This window comes from Penaeus monodon, chromosome 37 (assembly GCF_015228065.2).
Source record: "Penaeus monodon isolate SGIC_2016 chromosome 37, NSTDA_Pmon_1, whole genome shotgun sequence".
NCBI classification, from domain to species: Eukaryota; Metazoa; Arthropoda; class Malacostraca; order Decapoda; family Penaeidae; genus Penaeus; species Penaeus monodon.
Window position 1 is genome coordinate 14,249,099 of NC_051422.1, and position 20,000 is coordinate 14,269,098.

At 36.4% G+C, this 20,000-nt stretch overlaps 2 protein-coding genes across 3 annotated transcripts in view; one reads left to right on the plus strand and one right to left on the minus strand.

The window, feature by feature from the left end:
- The window catches only part of LOC119596315 (coatomer subunit epsilon-like), a 6,989-nt gene extending 804 nt beyond the window's left edge, over nt 1-6,185 (minus strand). Inside the window, exons 1-5 of the mRNA XM_037945496.1 lie at nt 6,039-6,185; nt 2,808-2,971; nt 2,311-2,463; nt 508-643; nt 1-55 (exon numbers count right to left, since the gene is read on the minus strand). The exon at nt 1-55 is cut by the window's left edge and continues 170 nt beyond it. Of these exons, the coding sequence (XP_037801424.1) occupies nt 1-55; nt 508-643; nt 2,311-2,463; nt 2,808-2,971; nt 6,039-6,134 (604 nt within the window). The 5' untranslated portion in view covers nt 6,135-6,185. The remainder of the gene's footprint in view (nt 56-507; nt 644-2,310; nt 2,464-2,807; nt 2,972-6,038) is intronic.
- A 200-nt stretch (nt 6,186-6,385) lies between these two features.
- LOC119596314 (syntaxin-18-like) lies at nt 6,386-17,453 on the plus strand. 2 transcript variants are annotated; one of them, XM_037945493.1, is made up of 7 exons: nt 6,386-6,530; nt 8,335-8,610; nt 9,130-9,315; nt 9,668-9,755; nt 14,411-14,682; nt 14,993-15,118; nt 16,828-17,453. In XM_037945493.1, the coding sequence occupies exons 2-7, from the start codon at nt 8,335-8,337 to the stop codon at nt 16,930-16,932; spliced, it is 1,053 nt and encodes a 350-aa protein (XP_037801421.1). In that variant the 5' UTR covers nt 6,386-6,530; the 3' UTR covers nt 16,933-17,453. The 2 variants fall into 2 exon arrangements, with proteins under 2 accessions (XP_037801421.1, XP_037801422.1); XM_037945494.1 differs by having other exon boundaries at nt 6,526-6,542.
- The last annotated feature ends 2,547 nt before the right edge of the window (nt 17,454-20,000 follow it).

Here is a 20,000-nt window from a genome sequence, read left to right on the forward strand (position 1 = left end):
TCTTATCCAACAATTCTTGGTATATGTAGTAGGCATCTTGCAGTTTCTCACCCCCCTGGAAAATAAGAAATTTGAAAACAAAAGAAAAAGAGCACACACACACACAAAAAAGACCCCATTAAGAGGGAAACAGTTAGCTTCCTACAATTCCTTGTGTTCATCTGTACAAGTGTGGTGATACTTGCATGTGCTTTTATGAGAAAACTTTATTTATGTCATTAAACACAAATGTTTACCATTTTTTTACTTGTTCTTAATATATTTTTCACACCTGAGGAAAGGTGAGGGATGGGGAGAGGGAGAGGGAGAGGAAGAGTAGGTGAGAAAGAAAGAAAGAAAGAAAGAGAGAGAGAGAGAGAGAGAGAGAGAGAGAGAGAGAGAGAGAGAGAGAGAGAGAGAGAGAGAGAGAGAGAGAGAGAGAGAGAGAGAGAGAGAGAGAGAGAGAGAGGGGGGGGGGGGAAGAGAGAGGGAAGAGGAGGAGAAGAGAGATAGAATGATGAAACCAACCGTTGCAATGTGCGTCCAAGCCTGAGCCATCTGCGTGAGTGTTGCATCATCATCCTTCTCTTGGAGAGTCTTCAGCTCCTTCCGGGCAGCATCGAGACGCTCCATCTTAAGGTAAGTCTGCACCATCAAGGCACGGCTAAAAGAAACACATGAATGAAGACTGTAAATGGGGACCTGAATAATTAAGGTGGTTAAGGAGGATACAACTGGGTTAGAAAATACAAATGTAACTGGTACCTATGTCATGTTACCAATTAAATAATTCTCCTAATATCTGCACATTCAGAAAAGATAGAGAGATTACTGCTAGCAACAGAACAGAAATATATTTTTATTTGCTCAAAGGCTTCTAATAACTACATTGTTCTACATAACTTAGATTATTTCTGTTCTCCATTGGCTTGAGGTTACTTCTTCAGTTGTAAATGATAAATGATATAACCCCTTGTCACCAATGACTATTATACATGTCATTGTGATTTTAACAAAAGCAAGGACAAATCCTATTGATGCCATGTGCACATATTGAACTTACCATAAGGCTACCTGGCATAAAGGGGATATACATCATATTTTCTTTTTCCACACTCGCCTGAACTATAGCCCTGCCCTCTTTGCACACACTCTTAACCCATTGCCGACGAGTGGCATGTACGCGCATGCCATGGCATGGCGGGACTATCTGCCGGGGGCATATATGTACATGCCATGGTGTATGAATGGACATACCATGAGTTATTTTTTTTTACAATCATGGCAAAATATTATTTTTCTGCCACTGGAAGTGTGATTAAGTCATTTTTAACTCATTTTTACTATGCAAAAAAAAAACAACAACAACAACTCCATGATGCCGCACACTGCTTATTTTATTCAGACTATAGACTGAATAATGATCAACTATGGAGTCTATATAACAACAAAAATACCCTTCAGTCTCGATTTATCAGGAAGTATGGCAAGTAGAGACTTTAGAAAATAATGAAAACTGAAAATACAACATATCTTCGTAGTATTACAAAAAAATGGCATGGGATGCTGGTATTTGGCATGAGTGGTCGCGCATGCTAGTGCGACGATATAAGCCCCCGGCAGCGAGGCCCGGGCCACTATGAATACTACCCGTCGGGAAAGGGTTAAACTAATAGTTGTGGGTTTATGTGTTGATGAATTTTGTCACACAAAGCTATTAAACAAGTGCTTAGCTTTCAAGGAGTAAATTAGTAGGTGCTAGTGTCTGTACCTGATTTACCTATTCTTTCCGGATGGGTCATGTGTAAAAGCGTCATAAGATAATGCTTGATCTGTGGGGTATGATTGTATGTTTGGCAACGCACCAGAGCGCATGGAGTGGGACGTTTCACTTCATGTAGCGGACTCCTGTGCCCAGTGTCTGGCTATTACCAGAAATCACCAGTTTATTATGCTCAAGAGATTTCTGTTACCCATTGAAGTGGGATTAACATAATGTTATTCATATACTAAAAACAATAAAAATAAAATAGTAATAAAAAAAGTCTTTCCAAAAATCAAGGAAAATGGTAGACAGGTGTGCCTAATGACTGACTCCTTAGTGAATAACCACTTGTAGAGCCATCTCTGTGTAAACAATTAATAAACTACAAAAATTACAATAAATGGCACATGACAATAAAAGGAAACTGGAAAAAGAAAAGAACAATATTTCTTTAATCTCTTGCACTTCCAAAACACAAATACAAAAATTATATCCAACAGACAGGGAAAGGGAGATGGAGATGGAGAGAGACTGAGGGAGAGAAAATTAATCACCTCTATACTCACCACTCAAGGGCATCTGACTGACTGAGGGCACGAAGAGCTCCCTCATAGTTATCCTCATGGCAGTAGATGGTTGCAGCCACAATGAGGAGGGCTGTGTTGGACAAATCCACATTGCCACTCAATTGAGATTCCAGCTCGTTCACAATGGTTACCCTGTTTCAGATACAAGCAGATGTATTAATAATTTTTGTTTACATATCTCTAAATATTATGTTGCATTGTAAAGAAATTTGAGATACAAGGCATTTCGTTTTTTTTCTTGGTAGTCTCAAGTCATTAGATTATATGCAGATTGAGCACAAACATATTAAGCACTATTAAGAATAAATACCACAAGTATAAATACCTCAAGTACAACACTTACTACTACAAAGCACACACACAAGAGAAAAGGCTTAAACACCTACATAAGCAGAATGACAAATTCCTCAGGTGCAATGATTAGATAGAAACCAGAAGTCTAATTGATCTCATCTCAAAAACAATCTATAACTCACCTGTTACTGGGAAACTGGAAGTACTGAGCCAGCAACTTCAAAGCTTGCAGCGGAGGTGCAGCCGAAGCTTTTATTTCACTCTGAACCACTCCATACTTGCGCTGACCTATGAGAGCACGGTAAAGGAAGATATCTCTCTCCTGTCGCAGCTCTGGTGAGCTGACCTGTAATTCAAATTGAAATATTATTTTCTTTTAATTATTTATGATTAAGACTGATGTTCAGATACTTGTTCAAAAAAGTTAGGAAAGATTATTGATGCTATTAAATTCTGTGACACCAATACACACAACAAATTCAGTTTACATATTAAAGTTCTATTCATAACTTTTGTCTTGTGTTCTCAGCCCTTGAACCATGGCTTGAATCTAATTACAGTTTGTATCATATAATGATTTTACTGAAATATTCAATATGGTACTGGACATAATAAATGTTGAGAATATTTGGCACAAATACTTTCCTTCCCACCAGTCTTTTTGTTTAATAAATTCAAGTCAGTTTTTCTTTATGCATACTCTGTTATTCAACCTGACCTAATGCTAAACCTGGTAGGAAGGAAGTCTTCTTTTGCTACATGAAGGATAGTCAACATGGTCAATACACTTGACCTGGTTAATAAAAGGAAAGCCACATTTTCTGTTGGCTGACCAGGCCTGGCTCCAATAGGATACCCCTTGATTATGTTAATCATAACATTAAAATAAAATTCATTATCATCGTATGAACCTTCCTAACCTAGGGGCTTTAGCCATTAGGTTATGATTTTTAAAAGTTATGCTTTACCTGCACAAATTATGTCATATATATCATCCAGATGTTGATTTTGGTATACATTTACATAGTGACTGCAAAAAGATTGGCCATTGTCCAAAAGAGATGTAATACCTATACCATTTTTTCAGTGGCAAATCCCAATATTAGGATAGTGTTTGGTCCATATGCCAGATTGTGGATTCCTAGGAATACCTCAAAGGTTTTTGGCTAGAGTAATAGGAACGGAGTCTCAAAAGGGTGAAGACACTTTGTAAACAATTACCTAGATGATCCCCATATTAGTGCAGTTATTATATGCAACCTTTTACTTCCTCCCCCTACAGATTTTTTACAGAGTTTGTTTCTCACAGCCATATAGTAAAAGGTAAAAATTGTCTGTGATGGTTAGAATGAGAGAAAATAAAGAATGTTGAATACTCTGGTATACATTTACAAGAAAATTTAATGACACTACAATAATGAAAGAAAAAACTACTCTCACTAATATGTGAAATACTCTGTATAGGGGAGGTGGAGGGAATAAAAGTTTAAGAAAATAGGTTGCAACAAATGCCATACGGTCAGTAAGTCCATGGCACTTGGATGAAGGTCCGGAGAGAAGCCCCCATGTAAGGAAGGTTTTTGTTTCATACATGTTTGAGGATTACCAGGAGTGGCTGGAGTAATGGGGACAATCTCAGAGGGGAAAGGTAACATCATAAACAATACCAATACTTGTGTGATGAGAACGAATCTGATGATCATTAATGTTGTATTCACCAACCTACAATTTTGATGTGATTTGATAAATCCTGATAGAAAGGGAGGGCATGAAGTAGAAAAGAGAAATTGTGGGTTAAAACAGGCTGAAATAAAAAAAAAATAGAGAACAAAAAACACTTAAAATCAGCTAATGAAACTCTACGATGTCCCTGCCATCTTTGAAAGTCTATGGACCAATGCGCCAACTTTTGAAAAACTATGGGAATCAAACCCATCATTCGGTAAAAATCTACAGGATTTCATATAATCCTGTTCCCCTGCGGTAATTGTACAATGCATCCTAACCAATAATCCAACCTAACTTTAATCCTGAGATAATATACATACACCTAGCCAGGGGCTATACCCACTGAACCCCTGTTGTAATATATATGACTAGCAAGGAGGCTCTGCTCCCTGGACCCCTGTAGTAATATATACGTCTAGCCAAGGGGCTACACCCCCAAGACTCCTGTGTTATTATATGCACCTAGCCAGGGGGCTATGTCCCCTGGACCCCCATGGCTTTAATAAAATATAATCTATATTCCCTAGCCAGGGGGCTCTGCCCTTTGGACCCCCAGGGAAAAACCACATACTTTTATATAATGAAACACCAAACTTTTCTTAGCTATCGTCTATGGTCAGAATTGCTTGGTTTCTAACCACTTTTTCTGTATTTGGGGCACTTGATGGGCTTAAATATCAGGCTGTGATAGACACTAATATCTATTTGTTCTGTATATCCACTATATATCCACAGATTCTCTCCATGTTTGTCAACGAATGGTGTTGCACAGCCTTTCAAATCTCCCAATAGCAAAATGCGCAAGAGTGGATTACTGTACAGAATAGTGTAAATAATTACCAAAACATGTAAAAGATGTATAATAAAACTACAAGAATGCATTACATACATGAATTCTGAAAAACAGGTGCTGATAATTACAAAATAATTATTCTCACAAACGCCCAGTCATAAATGGATTACTTGATAGATTGCAGTAATGAGTTATGTGTCACATTTGTTTTGATCCTCGCAAGGTAAACATGATAGGGGCTCGGAAAATGATGGGTCGATCTTCTTTCTTCTCTGTCCTGTATCTCCTTTATTTTTTGTGCACCTTTTGCCACAGATGAAAAGGTCTTAGTTTTCATCAAGGTAACAACTCCATACACTTTTTTTTTTATAACTGTAATCTTGAAAATTTTCCATACTTCCATTTATATAATTAGTAATGGAAAATGAGGGATTCATGCATATTACAGTGTGGATAATTGAAATAAGGAATAATAATTGCAAGATGTTGTGGCTTTGGGAAACTAAAAAGATACCTGCCCCTCTTTCTCATCTTTTTCTTATTTTATATGGGTTTTTAGAATATGGTTAATGTACAATTCCTAGATTTCTTTTCTTTTCCTCTTACATTACAATCAGTAAAAAAAAATTATGTAATTGCTATCTCCTCACTTTGTAAAGTGGACTCTAACTTACACAGTATAGTACCCATACCTAAATATGAAAAAAAGCAAATCAATACAAAAGAAATCCAGAAAGAGGAATAAAAAACACAAGATATACATCAAGATAAAAACAAAACAAGAAAAAATATACAAGGAAAGACAATCCACACAACACCACTTCTCTCACATCCCCTTCACCTCAATATCCAATTACTAACTAAAAAAAACACACCCATAGTATCAAATTACCTGAAGCTTCTGCGCCTCGTTGATACAGTGCTGGTAATTCCCGATATAGAAGGAATTCTTGACCTCGAACAGCTCGTCCACCTCCTGGTTGGCCATGTTGACAGATGAAGCACCGGCAGGGGGGCAAACCTAAGGCGTCGGGGTGCACGTGGTTGTTTTTGGTTCGAGATAGCTTTTCTTGCTGAATTTAATGATGTAGAGGTAGTATTTTTGTAGGTTGGGTTTAAATGGAGGGTAATGAGGTTTGTTTTTATTTGGATTATCTTTTTGTGACGTGGTTGGAATTTTGCGTTTATGTTGGTATGCTTGTCCGTAGACGTGTATTGCGATTCACGTGAATATTTGTATACTTATTTATAAATGTTGTAAAAGTTATATCATGGATAAAATTACCAGCTCATTAAAATCAAATTTTAAGTCGAATTCATATCCGAACAATAATCCCAGGAAAATCATTCCATCTTTAAACTAGAATCGCGATCAGCTGTGAAGGCAAGTGCTTCTGTCAGTGCCTTTATTTATTAGAATATTTATTTCCTGGTAAAAGCCTTTATTTATCGGCTCAGTAAATCTGGTTATTGAATGTAGTTAGATGCTTTAGCACGTAGTTTGTTTTTATTAGTCGTGAACTGAAGCCAGGCTGTTACTAGCCCCAAATGCAATGTCACTTCATGCTTGAGCCTAGGCCTACACACACTTCAAAATCTCATCGCCCTTTTATGCCTGACTGCTTCGGTGGCATTCGTTACCGAGAGCGACGCGCCCTCCAGAGACGAAATCCCAAAGCCAGGGTATCATGTGAACCCAAATCCACACCTAGCCTTTCCTAGTAAAGGCTAAGAAACCTCCATCATATAAAATCTGGCAAAATAAAGCCTTTAGACCTTATTAGTTGGTCTTTGGTGGAGCATTGACATTGTAAAGAGTGCAGCAGTCCCTTAACCCTTTTACCGAAAGTAAAAACAAAGCCTTCATTTAGTCTCCATTAATAAAGAAAATCTTATATGCTGCGGCCAAACACAGTAGGGTAGACATACATTCGTGTTGCACTTCTAGTCATTTACTTGAGTAGCTGACTGTGTGCACACACCCTAGTCTATGAGTCTGTTCAGCATGAGAATAACCCTGTTACCATAGGGTTAACCTTGTATCACTTACGACATTGCTTCCCAACTAGTGGTCTGCAACTTCCAGGGGTATTATGAAGGGTTAGCAGGGGGTCGTAAAGCCCTTGGGGGGGAAAAAGATTTTAGGTTGGTTTGCTAAGCATCTAGAAGGGATTAGAAGCGTAAAAAGGTTGAGAACCACTGAGTAGAACACTGCCAGTATAATTATGAGATATATAGTATATTCCGTTTTGAGAGCCATGGTGGATGTCTAAGTATTTGCTTAGTTAGATATTTACCTAGCAAAGGATGCTGTATGGCAGTATCACAATTAGGTTTGAAGGTTACCCAGAGTTTCAACAGCAGCAGCATCAGGACTGCCCAGCCCTTTGCCGACTGGGGAACCTCTCCAGCTCCCCCGTACAACTGACGTCATCTACAGCACCCAGCCATAACAGTGGGAACTCACACCCACTACAAACACCCCCCAAAGAGATACAGATCAGTTCAAGTAGTAAATGCCACCCATATACTACAGTTGGCTCTTGCCAGAGTGCAAAAGTAGATATCAATCTTGCCAAGAATTTTTCTCTTGGAAAAGTTTAGAAGCTTAGGTGTCAGATTTATGGTAGTATATTTGTGATTATACAGATAAAATTGATACTGATAGACTGCTTACAATGTCTGTTATCAAGATTTAATAGGTAAAGTCCATGAAACCAACTAAGCAGTGATATTGATCCCATTAGCTAGGAATAGCATGAAATATACCATGGAAATTATTCTCTAGTAAAAGTTAAGTTGATTGAGTCTTCATTCTTATTCTTTTCTGTGTTGTATTGAGCATGTCAATATGTCAATGTCATATTGAAGTGCAGAAAAAACTACACAAGTGTTTATTGAATAATAATGTTGATGTTATTTAGATACATTGTTACATGATTAAAGGAAAGTAACTGGTTTATACTAGTGAAGAAAATATATAATATTCTGTCTGTATATATGGGTAATAATAAAAAAAAAACTTCAAATGGTTATTCTTTGATATGTTTTATTACCTTATGTATGCTATTTATATATTTTGTGCCATCCTTTTTTGTGGTTTCCTACATTTTCCATTAAATAACATTGATATTGCATTCCTCTTTTGTTTAACCATTGTTAATAATCCTCTCATCTTCCCACCACAGATGACTGTAGAAAACGGAGCAAGCATGGACCTCACCAACCTCTTTAAGTCCTGTGTCAAAACAATACGGACGAGAAACAAGGCCATGGGTGTGACCCTACCCCAGACCAAGATCTTCCCAAGCTCCCCCACCGCCTTCTCGCAATTTTACTCAAAAGCCAAGGACATCCAGAGCAATATCACCAGCCATCGGAACTTGCTGGATGACCACCGGAAGAAATACCTGCAGATTGAGGATCAGTCAATGTCAGATTATGAAAGGACCTATATGGAAAAGGTAGAAATAAATAAATAAATAAATATATATATATATATATATATATATATATATATATATATATATATATATATATATATATATATATATATATATATATATATATGTATATATATGTATGTATGTATGTATGTATGTATGTATGTATGTATGTATGTATAGGAATATATATTATATACACTATATGTTTTTTTTTTTTTTTTAAGCATGATGTGGATATTTGTATTTTCTCTGTTAGTTACGCAACAAAACTGGATTGTCAGTAGTTACCTTTTCTTTTTTGTATCCCTGTACAGTTACATATTTTCTCATTTATTACTTTTCTCTTTCAGTAACTTTGTCTTAAACTTGAGGAATATCTAAATTTAATTTCAGACCTATTTTTTTTATGTAATACATTTCCCTTTTCGTGTCTTGAATTTAAGGAATATCATGGATCTAAATTTAAATACCAGACATAGCAACAGTTTTTGTTAAGAGAGAGAGAGGAAGCCCATACCTCAAACCATTTTCTTCCAGGTAGTCACCACAAACCTGCGCATCATAGACGACAACATCCGTGCCTTGGAAATGACAGAGAAGTGTTCGAAAGATGCCTCTGATTGCCAGCAGTGCATCTTGTCCATTCTGAAGCAGAATTTCCAGCAGATCAACTCTGGCTTTAAGGACATGAAAGAAGCAAGGTGTAAAAAGCAAAAAGAGAAGGTTAGTAGTCTTTGACTTGATAAGGATTGATTGAGGATGATTGATGGTTGATGATGATTATTGATGAGGATTATTGATGGTGAGGATTGATGATGAGGATTGATGATGAGGATTGATGATGAGGATTGATAATGATGAGGATTGATAATGATGAGTATTAATAATGATGAGTATTAATAATGATGATGATGATGATGATGATGATGATGATGATGATGATGATGATGATGATGATGATGATAAAGTTGATGATGTTAAGTCAAAGAAAAATGCTATATAATCATAAAATCCTCAGGAGAGAGGATGGTAACCATGAACCAAGTATTTGCTCAGTTTCATTGTCTGTCTCCAGGAAAATCTCTCGAGGCTGCAACGACCTGCAGGCTCCAAGAAGAAATCCAGAGACCATAGTTCTGATACGCTAGATGGCTCTATGTCAGGTTGGTACTGAGCTATGATTTCTGTCATTTTTTTTTATTACCTGGTGAGTTTAGTTTGATTTCTGTGTAAGTTCACCTTTTTTCAATTTTTTTTTTTTTTGAGGGGTAAATTCAGACATTCTCACTAAGACACAAATAAGTCCCAAGATTATTCAAGATGCAAGATAAATTTTTTAAATTTGAGTTTAATTGATTTTTTGATAGGTTAAATCAGCATGTGATTCAAATGGTATGCTTTTTTTATCATAGGAAAATTACAGGTAGCTTTATAGGTTGTGGTACAGCCAGACAAATTCAAGTATACAATACATTGTTATTATAATTCATATGTAGAGTCATACTTTTATAGAGTTATTAATCACTGAATTGATGATGTGGTTTGTTGGCTTGTTAAGTTGAAGACAGCTCAAGCAGTGCATTTTTTTCATTTAAAAAAATGACAATAATGCAGATTTGCCAGTATTCATTGCACACCATGGGGTGAGATCAAAAAGGGTTATTGCATGATGCCCAGGGTTTTCATAGTATCTTGTTGTAGGTCATTATTCTTAGGGAATAAGGACCTATAACAAGAAAAGATCAGACTTTAGTCACACTTTGGGTGTGTATCTTTGGATAGCACATTCAGTAGGTATGTGAAATATATATGTAATGAGAGGGGACAATATAATGCTCAAGGTATAGTGATATTACTTGATGCTTTAAGAGAAAAGAACAAGAAGAACAATAGTATGTTTATGACTAGAAAGAACTGGGAGAGAGAGAAAAGAACTATTATTTGTTTCTTTTGAATATTGTATTTAAAGATTGTTTATGGCTGACATGTGTAGCAGGTTATTCACTTCTATAAATTTGACTCATTTGGGAGGTATTTCATTTTGAGATTTGTGATCAGATATGAATAATTAAATTTAATTAGTCTCTGCTACCAAGGTTCAGTGTGGGACCATTCTTGCCACCTAGTGGAGAAGGCCTTTGTTAGCAACCATGAAGTAGACTACAGTTGTTGTTAAAAAGAATATCCAATCAGGCAAGAGTAGCTCTAAAAAAAAGAAAAAGAAAAAGAAAAATGTTGCCCAAATATTTCATAAGGAAGATCCAGACATAAATTATGATCATATCCCCCCCCCCCCCATCCCTTGCCCTTAGTTGCTGTGGGAGGGCTTAGGAGACGGAGACTGGGACCTAATGCTGGGGATCACCCCTGCCTTGGGCCTCATCCCTTGACTCAACTAATGTTGCAGTCTTTTTCCCTCTCTCTTTTCAATTTCCTCTCTTCTCCAACCTCTTCTGCTATCCATTTCCTAAGGTGTGAAAGCCATGTTGAAAGGATAAAAGGCTGACTTTGGGTGCCAGTCATGAATGGCCTGGAGGAGCCATGGGCATAGTATTCCCCTGTTTAGTTGTCTAGCCCTTACCCTTCAATGGAACCCTGAGGAGTGGACTGTTTCCCTCCCTAATATACTCTAGGTTTACCATGGCCAATAATGAAGTTGCCCTTCATGAAATAGTTCCAATGATTCAATATCTCCCGGTTCTCCGACTCCAGGCTCTCCTTTAACCATGACTCTGAACACTGCTACTACTATCCCCTCCTCAATGCCTGCTATCACATCATTCACCCAGGTGAATACTTAACCTTCAGGAGACATTTCTCCTCTCCCAACATCCTCTACTTTATCTGCACTCCCACATCTTTCTTCATCAACTACCCCATCCTCCCTTATTACTACTCTACAACCTTATTGTCCACCTCTCTGCAATATTACCTCTCTCACTACTACTTCCTCTTTCACATGCCCCTGTCTTTCTGCAACTCCTACGTCTGCAAACATCTTAAATACTCTATTTAGTTCAGTCAAATGGGACCAATTTTATGTGACCCCCCCACAGCTCCATACTCTGACAACCCTTATTACTACTCTACAACCTTATTGTCCACCTCTCTGCAATATTACCTCTCTCACTACTACTTCCTCTTTCACATGCCCCTGTCCTTCTGCAACTTCTACGTCTGCAAACATCTTAAATACTTTATTTAGTTCAGTCAAATGGGACCAATTTTATGTGACCCCCCCACAGCTCCATAATCTGACAACACTCTCCTCCTCTAGCAATTTCTCCAAAAGCAAGTAGGCAAAGTTTCATTCCACAGTTGCTCCGATTATTACTGTCTCATCACAGTTACATCCAAAAGCCAAGCTAAAGCATTATCAACCCTGACAGACTTCACAGGCAAACCCATTCCTGCCCAACCTCTTCCTACTCTCAATGCTTGTACTGGAACTGTCTCCATCTCCTCAGCAAACTGCCCTGTATACAACAAAATTTGGTCAGATTGCCAAGAAAACTTATTCGCCTGCCACATGGACTATGATACAGTATCAGTACAATGCTATACCATTCCCCCTAGAGGCTGCTGAAAGTCCCCCACCAATATTGCCAAGATTACTTTCTGTGGACATGACCTCCCCTTTAATGTTTACATTGGCGGTTAATCCAACCCTGTCTGACCATATCAACCTCTTCTGTCAGTGTCAGATTTGTTGGTATCAGGGCCATCCTGCCAAACATTGCTATTACACAACCTGATGCCCTCTATGTGGCATAGATAGATTACCTGGTCGTAATCTATCAAACTGCTCTGCACAGTCATGCACATGTGCCAGTTGTGGCAGCTCCCGTAATGTATTTTATAGGGACTGCCCTACCTGCAAGTTTGAGTCTGAAATGGCAACTCTCAGATTCAGACTTGGCCTCATTCTATGCGAAGCCAGACAGGATGTACATCGACCAGATTTCTCTCTCACTCCCTACTCCAATAATTGTTCTTCCCGTCCCCTTTCCTCCCAAGATGTTTCTACATCTCCCCCAGTATCTCTTCCTCATCCCACTTCTACCCCCCTCCATCTCCCAGTCAAATTCTTTTGCCATTCTAAATCCAGACACTCCAGTCTCCTCCACTATCCCAGGCACCAATTACTACTTCCATGGTACTTAACCCTCTTCCTCCTCATGCAATTCATCACATAAGACAAGCTAAACACTCCATCCCATCTTCTACCCCATCCTTTCTGTCATTTCTCTCTCCATCCCTCAAACATCTGTCCCCTCTTCTCCCCCCCCCCCATAAGAAAACCTTTGTTTCTCAGACCGTCCAACTGAATCTACTGCAAAAACTCTTGAAGACCTTCAAAACTATCAAGGTAACATGCATGTACCTCAACCATCCTCCAATCTCTCTTCTCCCATTCCTTCTATACTCAAGTAACTGCTGACATCCATCCTCCTCCTACTCATGTTCCCCCCAACACCTCTTAATTCCTCCCACTATCTCTTAACACATCCCATTCCCCCTGCTTCAGCTGCATCATCTGTCCTTCCTAACCCACTATCCCTCCCGCTTCCCCCGGGATCTGACCCTTTGTCACAGAAATCCCCCTCCCAAGATTCTCTCTCTCCTAACATTCTCACTGAATCTGTAATCTAATTACCCTTCTACCCTCTCTCCTTTGCTAGTCCCTACCCTTACTCATTGGACATCTTTGCAAAATCTCACTCATCTTCCTTTGTTAACCCATTGCCGACGGGTGGCATGTACGTACATGCCATGGCATGGCGGGACCATCTGCCGGGGGCACGTGCGCACATGCCATAGAGTATGCATGGACATGCCATGAGTTTTTTTTTGTTACAATCACGGCAAAAGATTATTTTTTTGCCAGTGAAAGTGTGATTAAGTCGGTTCTAACACTTTCTCATTTTTACCATGCAACAAACAAAAAAAATGCAACAAACTGACAATTTCAACTCCATGATGCCACACACTGCTTATTTTATTCGGACTATTGGCCGAATAATGATCAACTACGGAGTCTATATAACAACAAAAATACCCTTCAGTCTCGATTTATCAGGAAGTTTGGCAAGTAGAGACTGTAAAAAATAATGAAAATTGAAAATACAACATATCTTCGTAGTATTACGAAGAAACGGCATGGGATGCTGGTATTTGGCATGAGTGGTCGCGCATGCTCGGGCGACGATATAAGCCCCCGGCAGCGAGGCCCCGGCCTCTATGAATGCTACCCGTCAATTATGGGTTAACTTTGATCAAGTTGCCCTTACCCTTCCTTCCTGAACTGCTATAGTTCTATATGACCTTCAATGTCTAGCACATATATTTTGCTTTATAACTATTAACTATTAATATCACTAATTGCTAATGATCTGTATATCTTGTAAGTAGCATGCTTTTTGTTGATGTGATGGAAAATAGGCAAAATTCTTAAATGATGGAGACCTACTTTGAACATTTCTGGTTGATTACTTTTAACATGGTCAGAATGGTAATTGAGAAATGAGACTAAATGCTGAGAGGCTGTTGTTGGAATAAATGTACTATTTTTGCATTGAGGCATTTATTAATTTGTAAAGAGATGACAAAAAGACCTTTATTTATTCTTTATTTTTACATTTTCTGCCAGTGAATGTATGGAAAAAATGCAGTATTTCATCATTCCTTAGATATAAGATTTTCTTTTTCTATAAGTAATACATAAAATATAAAGCATATTTATATGTGCTGATATAATCTATATGAAGATGGCTAAGCTTATGCTATACCTACCTCTTTACCTATTAATATCTAACAGGCTCATGGTCACAATCAAGCGATAGCCAACACACAGACCAAAGAAACCTAGAAGACCAGCACTTGGATGAGAGCAGACTTAAAGGGAGTGAGAGCAAAGTGGGAAACAACAGCACAGCAACAGACAGGTCAAGCGCTGTAATAGAGGAGGAGGTGGAGAAGATGCTCGGTGAATTGAGTTCCGAGGAGAGGCAGATGTTGGAGGAGGAGAATGCACACCTCTATAAAGAACTCATGTCCAATCAGGAAGAGGTTCGACAGATCACTAGACAGGTAAGTGAGAGGGTAGGATGAGTGAGTTGAAGATTGTCGTGAGAACTTAATTTTGTTAGAATATTATTTGATTATTAGTTTTTATATATGTATATATATGAGGGAAATGATGTAGTTATTTAGTTTTTTATACATTTTTCGTGTTTTACTGTTTATCATTCATCAGGTTTCTCTGGATACAGGCAGTTAAGAAAACATGATTGCAGTCTTATTATATTTCATTCCAATGAAAGGAGGCATGTCCAAGATATTGATTATAGTATTTGATATATAGTATTTGCATAAAACTCACTTTCTCCTCTTCCAACAGGTGGTAGAATTGGGTCAGATGCAGAATATGTTAACAGAGAATGTTGATATCCAGGCCCATCAAATTGAGGAGATTCACGATACAATCTTGACGGCTACTGAAAACGTTCGGGAAGGTAATGAGCAGGTATGTAAATTTTCTGTCCTTTTGATTGTGTAAATGCAAGTGCATTTACAAAAAAGAATATTTGCCTGACATTCCCATGGTAAAATGAAAATGTTTTAGAGTGAAGGTTTTAAGGCAAGAAATTGATGTTGATTATATTGTATTGTGCATCACTATTAGGTGTATATTATTTCTCTAAACTATTAATAGTTGGAACCTAATGTTATCTTTGTCAAAAAGGATTCATAATCCACATATAAAACAGAAACAGAAATAAAAAATTGATTGACTGTGTAAAGTGTTTTCACCTTTTCAGTAAAACTTTGTAATACATTTTCATTAACGTTTTCCTTTTTTCTGAATTTTTCTATCAACATTCACTGTTCTTTTGATTATTTATAAGAATTTGAAATTATATCAATGCTCATAAACAAGTGGGGATAAAATGAAAATATTATCTCTCAGAAATGACATACAAATGGATAAAATTGGCTAAATGATAAAATGGAGACAGAATTTTACAGAATTTTACTGGCTTGTTATTACTTTATATTCACGCTTACTCTATAATGACACTCTCTCAGATCATTGTTCCTGTAGGTAAAACAGAAATGATTTGTAGTTTCATCAGTTGATAGATATAGTCTACTGATTACATAACATCTACTGTCAACAGCTGTTAGTTTTTTGCCTATTTAGATAGTACAGTATATGTGTCTCTGAATTTGTAGACATAAAGTTAGGAAACTGTTCACAAGCAAATAGTGATCTGCTTTATTTATATATATATACATATATATATATATATATATATATATATATATATATATATATATATATATATATATATATATATATATATAATGTATACATACATACATACATACATACATACATACATACATACATACATACATACATACATACATACATACATACATACATACATACATACATACATACATACATACATACATATACACATACATACATATACACATACATACATACGTATATGTATATGTATGTGTATATGTATATGCTTCTTTCTGCAGAGTCATACATAACATCATTTGCACATTATGTTCTCAAACCTAATTTTTCCCATAGTAATTTACTTCTTTGTTTCAAATGTTTTTCTTGGACTGTTTTTCTAATTGTACTAAGCTGCATAATTCTAAGGAATATGAAAAGGAAAAAGAAAGATGAATAACAAATATCATTTCAAAAGCATAGACTTAATTGTTGATAAAAGATGTATATGTATAGCTCATTGCAAGTATGCCAATATTATAATTATTACCAATAGCATATGATTCAATTGCCATTTGCAACCAGCCGTCAGAGAGGTGTCACTTTCTTCCTGTTCCTTGTGGATACCAGATTTGCAGTGTAAAATTCTTTGGTCCCTTAATCAAGTATTTCAGTAATTTAATCATTATTACCTTTGTAACTTCATTCAAAAATAGTTGTGTTCTTATGACAGCAATACGTTATTAATTTAGTGCCACAGTAAACACATCAAAAAGGAATAAGAAATTTGTTAAGTATTTATCCAGGCACCTAAAAATCTAGCAAGTGATAGGCTGAAGAGGATTATATATATTAGAAAGAGAAGAAAATGAGGCACTTTGATGCATTAAAATTAGTCATTTATTATTGATTTTTGGTAATACTGTTATTATTGCGCATCTCTTGCCATTTTCCACTAATGATGTTCCTTTCACCAGGTCCGGGAAGCGATGAGAAAGGACGCAGGTTTTCGGGTATGGATCATGTTCTTCCTGATAGTCATGTCATGTACGATTCTTTTCTTGGACTGGTACAACAGCTGAGTGTATGTATTGAGAAGGGAAATAGGAGACACAAAGGCTGTAATGCACACTAGGCCACATCCAGGAGTTTTCCATTTGATAAGGATTTGTGTAATATCAGTTATGCTAAGTAAAAGGCAAAGTGGCTAAGAACCTGTTGCTATTGAACTCTTTGTATTGATATACATGCAAATCATTCATGAATGGTTTGTTTTTTATGGTTACTTAGGAAAAGTTTACTTCAAAATGGCTAAATATATGCAAATCACATCACAACTTTAAAGGCCTTAACTATAGAGAGAGAGAGAGAAATAAGCAAATGCTAACCTCATATACACATATTTCACATTTTTGCAGCTGTCAATAGTCATGTTATTTTGCCTGCATTGTATGTTATTGTACCCTGAGTTTGAGCACGTGCTTTTCTTCCATGACTGATATTGTGTAAGTATTGTTGAATATTTTTTAAGGTGCTTTGTTTTTTGTCAGAGGATGTATCTGTAATATTGTCTTTCTTGTGGATATTTAAAGAATATATTTCCTCTTTGTTGTTTTATTTGTACACTTGAAAAGAAACCTTGAATTAGCCTCGTAATGTTGGAAAGCAATGAGAGGCAGAAGTAGTTTATACATTAAGAATAGATTTTGAAAAGATTGCATAAATTCTAGTTCTGTATTATAACCTATAACAAACAGAAGGTGTGTGTGTGTGTGTGTGTGTGTATATATATATATATATATATATATATATATATATATATATATATATATATATATATATATATATATATATATATATATATATATATATATATATATATATATATACAGTGACTTTCAACGGTTACCATATTCTTTTAGAATTAATCTTATACTCTTTATTTTAGTATTAAAGAAAAGAAAAGAAAAAAATCATATCAGACATTACTCTTGCTGTGAGTGATATTCTTATGGAATTCCCTCAATTTATGTATTTATTACATTGATTTTCCTATGATGAGACTAAGTAAAAGTATCTCTAAATAAAATCCTAGGAAGAGCAAAGCATATCTAAACCCACTCCTTGAGGAGCAAATACTGTCGGGCACATTACACAAGAATATGTTTCAATATATTTAAGGGAAGCATAAAAATGGATAATTGATTTATTTACATATTTATTTGTTGTTTTGGTAAGTGGTATATTTTTTCCATTTTTTATTTGATGGCTTCAAACATGAGATAAGGATGAATAGGAATATGTATGAAATTTAAGAACAAATCTAAAATAGGAATGGCATAACTTTGTTTATGTAACTTTAAGCACTTTTAAAACAATGAGAAAAGATTTTTCACAAATTCTTAGACTTTATTTCTGGTGAAACCATTCAAAACATTTCTTTATCAAAATACAAATAAGAATATACTTAATAAAGCAATATACTGTATGAAAAATAAGATAACTATCTATAACAATAATTAAATTTAGAACATTTTAAACAGTCATTATGCACACTCCCAGAGGATGACAGAGACAGATGGAGTATTTGTGAGGAAGACGGATACAAAGGCAAGAAAGAGAAGAACTGTTATGTTTATAAGGCAAACTTAGTAACCATGGAGAGAGGTAGGTATAAGAAACGTAAAATAGAGGGAGGTTGTGATGCCCTCAGTTATGGAGGCATAGAGGTGGAAAAGGGAGTATAGACTGATACAGTATGAAACCTTATAAAAGAAGAAAGAAGAGGGAGGTTGATGATAATGTTAACAGAAATAAGAACATTAAAGTGAAGCTCAGTTGATAATATCTTATTTCTTTACTGTTTGCATCATACCATCTATGTCAGCATTATATAAAATTTAATAATATTATTTTTTATGAGTATTATACACACTTTCCATGTTTTTTTTTCATGCAGTCAAATATACGACCAGTGACTCTGACTGTATCATGCTAACTGGCTAATGAGCGATATTTTTTTCCCCATTTTCTTTGAATATTTGTCGTATCCCTATTTCTTCATCCTGTCAAAAATTTCCCCCATTTCTTTGCTAATTCGACATCAAATTCACAATAACTTGAATTACACGCTTTGTTAAGATTTCTCATGAGGCTCCCATAGAAACAGATATTTACCTTTTCTGTTTAGGTGGAAGTTACTATATACGTTTCTGCCATTACTCCAACTACCTTCTTTAATCTCTACGTTACTTGTGCTAACTTAAAACTCTCTTTCCTTACAGAATCCCACACTTTCTGCTTCAACAACCTATTCTCTTTCCTCAAACGCATACATATCCTTCATCTAATCTAACTCCTTACCACACCCGACCCTAACCCTTTCACTCACCAATTCCTTTGCCCAGCTTAGACAACTAATCACTAACTCAACCACCCTCCCCTATCATTAACTATAGTGCTACATGACCTTAGATGTCTAGCACATTTCTCTTGCTTTTAACCATTAACCAATTAAAACTCTCTTTTTCCATATCTTGTTCAGTACTTAACTCATCTTGAATTTGATAAATGAAAGAAGGGAAGAAATTTATATAGAAGCTTCTGTAGATTGACCTACAACAGTATTTTAATGTCAAATAAACATGAATTTTAACAACTCACTCTCCATGGGTACAGATTTAACAGATTTTGACCATCTGCGTACGCTAACTGAACACTTGCTAAATCCCAACAGCAACTGAGTCTTACGACTGCAATGGAAAGCTAGCTTGGAAAAGTGATCGGTGGAATTACTTCACATTATCCTCAGGAAGAGTGGTTTAATCGCTGCTAAACTCACTGAGGGCAACCAAAGACACACTCTTAAAGCAAAACCTCTACAAGACAGAAGTGATCTTGAAAAAAAAATCCTGTAGCTATGAGAACGTCATCGCTTGTGCTTAAGTGAACTGTTCTCATGCAACAGCCCACCGTCTCGCTAAATTAAAGACAAAGAGGACAGCACTGTACGGGGTTCAAACACTCAGCCTGTACTTTTTCTTGCTCTGTTCTCAGATATCGCAATACATTCCTCAGGAGGGCCTCAGCAAATAGAAGATGAATTCTTGCATTCCTCGTAATTCACGGACTGGATGAGGTTGCTCTGGCA

Coding starts and splice junctions, on each gene's coding strand:
- LOC119596314 (XM_037945493.1), top strand. CDS start 8,335: ATGACTGTAGAAAACGGAGCAAGCATGGACCTCACCAACCTCTTTAAG. Junction 14,683..14,992: donor TTCGACAGATCACTAGACAG/GTAAGTGAGAGG, acceptor CTCTTCCAACAG/GTGGTAGAATTGGGTCAGAT. Junction 15,119..16,827: donor TTCGGGAAGGTAATGAGCAG/GTATGTAAATTT, acceptor TCCTTTCACCAG/GTCCGGGAAGCGATGAGAAA.